The sequence below is a fragment of the Camellia sinensis genome, chromosome 15 (assembly GCF_055761805.1).
Source record: "Camellia sinensis isolate YWXY chromosome 15, ASM5576180v1, whole genome shotgun sequence".
NCBI classification, from domain to species: domain Eukaryota; kingdom Viridiplantae; phylum Streptophyta; class Magnoliopsida; order Ericales; family Theaceae; genus Camellia; species Camellia sinensis.
The window spans coordinates 46,351,478-46,355,816 of NC_138975.1; the positions used below are offsets into that span (position 1 = coordinate 46,351,478).

General features: G+C 35.1%; 1 protein-coding gene across 1 annotated transcript; it reads right to left on the bottom strand.

The window, feature by feature from the left end:
* Positions 1-300: 300 nt before the first annotated feature.
* Positions 301-1,533, bottom strand: LOC114310224 (mitogen-activated protein kinase kinase kinase 20-like). The gene has a single exon (XM_082908221.1). It carries the CDS (start codon positions 1,531-1,533, stop codon positions 301-303), a length of 1,233 nt encoding a protein of 410 aa, XP_082764347.1.
* Positions 1,534-4,339: the final 2,806 nt, after the last annotated feature.

Genomic DNA, 4,339 nt, shown 5'->3' on the forward strand with positions numbered 1-4,339 from the left:
TCACTCCCACCGGGGGTCCCAGCACGATTGATTTTTAAAATACACATTTGATTGCTATTGTTAATAGAAATTGTTTGTCATTGTTTTTCTTGTAAAACTCAATCAAAATAATGTGACAATCACATTTTTAAATATATAAGCCACAATGCTAAATATTTTAGTATAAAATGATAGGATTCCAATGTCAATTGATTTAATTTTTTCAAAATAGCAATAATGTTGTCCTACAAATTTTCTACCCTATCAGACATATTTTATAGTGGATTACACACACCCATGAAGAAGAACTAGTTCATCATCCTAATAACAAACTGACAGTGACAATGGCCTATCGACTTCCTGCAATTCCTCAGTCTCCAATGGCATGTTACTCCAATCATATGAAACGCAAGAAGAACCGTGTTCATCATCATCCACAGCATTGTATTCGTATGACAACAACGAGCAAACACTAATTGCCTCTTCATCCACCTTTGGTTTCTTGACCCTCAAGTTCCAATCATCAGACTCGTAATCTGACAATGACAATGATGACGATGGCGAGCAATCGTTCTCCTCGGAATCCTCCACTGATAATTCTTCCTCATCGTCTTCGCTATCCTCGCCCAATCCAGCCGCAAAAGGGTGATTCAAGAGCATCTGAGTAGTCAATCTATCCATAGCTTTTCCAGCAAAACAACCCTTCAAAAAGTCCATTGCTTCCTCTGATACCTCACTCTGATTGGGTAGTTTGAGCAGTCCACGCCCTATACCAATCTCAGAGAGAATGTCCTCAACTTCTGAATCTTGTTTTCCATCCCACACAGACTTCCCAGCTAACATCTCAAACACAATCATCCCAAGAGCCCAGACATCAGATGGAGACTCTTGTTGTAGCCCTTTATCAACCACTGTCTCTGGCGACGAATACCTGAGACTTCCTCTCAATTTACAAGACTTTGACATCGTCATCATCTTCCTCATCTGTTTTGCTCTCTTTGCCAACCCAAAATCACCAATCTTTGCAACATATTCAGTGCCAGTGCCAGTAATGATAGGAACAATTATGATATTCTCAGGCTTTAGAGCACGGTGAACATACCCACAGCTATGAACACAATCAAGACCTTCAAGAATATGCCTTGTATAGCGCCTAACATCAGATTCAGGCAATCCTTCGCCGCCAATTTTCTTAATCAAATCAGCTAGGGTTCCGCCAGAGCCATACTCCAAGAGAAGGTTATAAATGATGCGATTGCGATCACCGGTCATAATCTCTTCCCCAAAGCACCGATAGATATAGGGACAAGCATGGAGGTTGCTAAGAACAATTGCTTCCCTCTGAAGCAAAGCCGAATCAGAAACCTCTGCGGACTTCACAGCCATTAGTACAGGCAAGTGGGTGAGTCTCCATTTGGGTTTCTTCAAAGTCGCCAAATAAACCGGTCCGCTGCTTGATTTTCCGATGATGGACCCTCTGAACCACTTGTTTCCATCGCCATAGACACTTTTCTTGATTTTGAACTCCTCGTGCTTCCTCTTCATCGATACCATCTTCACAAGATTGTTTGTTGTTTGTGTTCATGAAAAAATATTGATGTGAATGTTTCTTAAAGCTATGTATGTATTTATAGGACTCGGTCTTAGGGTTTTAGAAAATAGTAGAGTTTTAGATAGTGTAAGATTTTGTTTCCAATTTGGAATAGGTTTTAAGTCTGTAAACTAGGGGAGAGTGAGTGACGGACACACAAGCCAGCTGTTATGTGACTTGACGTTGAAGTATATCTTACAAAATGGGTTTTTGTTGGGTCGGTGGGTTTGGGTCTTGGGGTGACTTGAAATCCATTTTTGAGCTTGGATAAAGGATCCAACCAGCACTAATGTTGGATCTCATACTGGGATTGTATATGTTTCCTAAACTCATACTGGTTTGATTTTCTAAAGCTAGTTTTGGAAAGAAAAAAAAAAAATTTAGAACATATAGAAATTAATTTGATAAAAATAAACATTAAACAGATTTTTTTTTTAAAAAATTAAATTTATTTTTGCCTAAAAACATAAAGAAAAATCAATCCCCACAAATTTCTGACCAGTAAGAAATTTTCAGTCTATAGCGGTGATTTTTTTGTAGTAGCGATTTTTTATCAAGGAAAGTTAGTTGTGAATTATTAAATTAGAATTTATAAAAGATAGTCTCCCTATCCTATGTAAAGTGTCAAGTGTTTGCCTTTTTAATTCAACTCTCTTAGGGAGAGGTGAACACATAACTTCCCTCTAAGGACTAAACCCTTAGAAAAGTCATGGTGATTCAACTCCCCCTACGAACTAAGCCCTTATTGTCAGGGTGGCCAACTAAGCCGGGTCTAATTGGTTCTATAGCAGTGAATTCTTACTAATAAGAAATTGTTATGGAGTGCTTTTGCATGAGAAATTTATAGAGATGTAGCATTGCTAAAAAATTTAAATTATATAAAAATAATAAGTGTTTTTAATTTTTAGTTTTTATTTTTTATTTTAAATCTAAAAAATAGATTTTGAAAACCAAACCAAATAAAATAATTTCCATAAGACTAATGTTATCAACATTATTACAATTATCGAAAATCTAAATCACCAAAATAATCAATCACATTATGCAAATAAAAGTGAGAGGGCAAAATTTTCAATGATTCAAATTTTCCATGTGCACATTTTTTCGTAATGTTGTACAGGATTTCTCATCAATTTATTACTGCTAAAGCCAAATGTAGTGGAACCTAAATATTATTTATTTTTAAAATTTTTGAACCCAAATATGTATATTTATTAATGTGAGCCTTCATATTTGTCTAGTGTAGTAAGAAAATATGATTAAAATTTTATTTATATATAGTATTTTCTTTTTATATAGAATTAATATGTGAATAAGATATTGTTGGTGCTAAAATTTGGAAATTTTCCGTTGTCAATAGGTTGTTGACGTGACAGGTTAGTTGTCGAGGGATTCTTTTTAAAGGATAAGGAAGATGGCAGCAGAAAATCAAGAGAGAAATCAAAATCAAAGGAATAGACAGGGATAGAAATGCAGAAGGGTAGAAAATCATGGAAGATCAGAGCTGAAAGCTAACCAAATCAATTATAAAAGAGAGCTGGGTGCAGTGAGGATGGAATTTCATCAATAACCATTCACAAAACGTAACATTTATTCAGGAGTGGAGTAATTTAATAGTTGTTAGGAGTAGATTAAAGTGTTAGCTTTTCCAATCCTATTTCTTTTGTTGATTGTTATATTTATTCAATTTTTTGTTCCTGCTCAAGTTCTTGTAACTGGTGGCAAGTGACAATTTATTCCAATTAATACATATTCTGTTTTGTTTTATTTCTTTTTTTATTTAATTACCTTCAAGAAAGTCCTTAATTTGTTTAAGGCAGAAAACTTAACCACAAATCATGATTTTTATTTATGTTTATTTAAAATTTATCTAAGTCTGCATTCACTATCGATTTGACTTAAACCAAATTTTTATCAACAAACATAAATATCCCAACCAAAAAAATGAAGAAAATATAATTATTTACCAATTTTTGAACATAAATAATTTTTCTCACCAAATTTAATTTACATCTTCCATATATTTGTACACATACTCTGCGTGAATGTGTTGGACTCACTATATTTAAAAAGAGCAATGATACAGAACTCTAAAAATAAAAATATTAGAGATTTTAAAATTTTTATCAAATGTCTCACATGGGTGTGGGATCCACATGAGACTCACATGATATAAGTCCCACACCTATATGAGACATTTGATAAAAATTTTAATAAAACTTTTGGGGGCCTCTGACATTGCTCCTCTAAAAATAAAGCTCTAAATTAAGCTCTAATGATATGGCAAGGAAAAGAAAAAGAAAACAAAACAAAAACAAAAGCACAAACATACAAATCACTGTAGACGTCCCAGAACGTCCTGGGAGGGAAATCCCGTTTTGTTCATTTGGGCTCACTACAGCTCGGACTCAATGTCACGGTCCTATGTCTAATCTCGCAGAGTGCAATGCAAGACCGATGAATCATCAAAGAGTCCAAATCCGGCAAATCGTTTTTGGAAAACAGATTTTTTAGAAAGAAGTGCCAAACATGGACTGCTTTGCCAGATATAGAGTCGCCACTTAAATATTCATTTTAGGGGAATTTAGGAAACCCTGACTCGTTGCCTAAGGCCACATGTCCGTCATCACCAAAGTTGCCTCGGCTCGGGAACTTGGGTACGATTGGGGAAGGTCAGCTATGAGCACCCCCGCTCGCTTGATCAAAGATCGACCTCTACTAACCATGATATCGAGTTTTGAAAACATTATATGTTCTTATTCCGGTTAT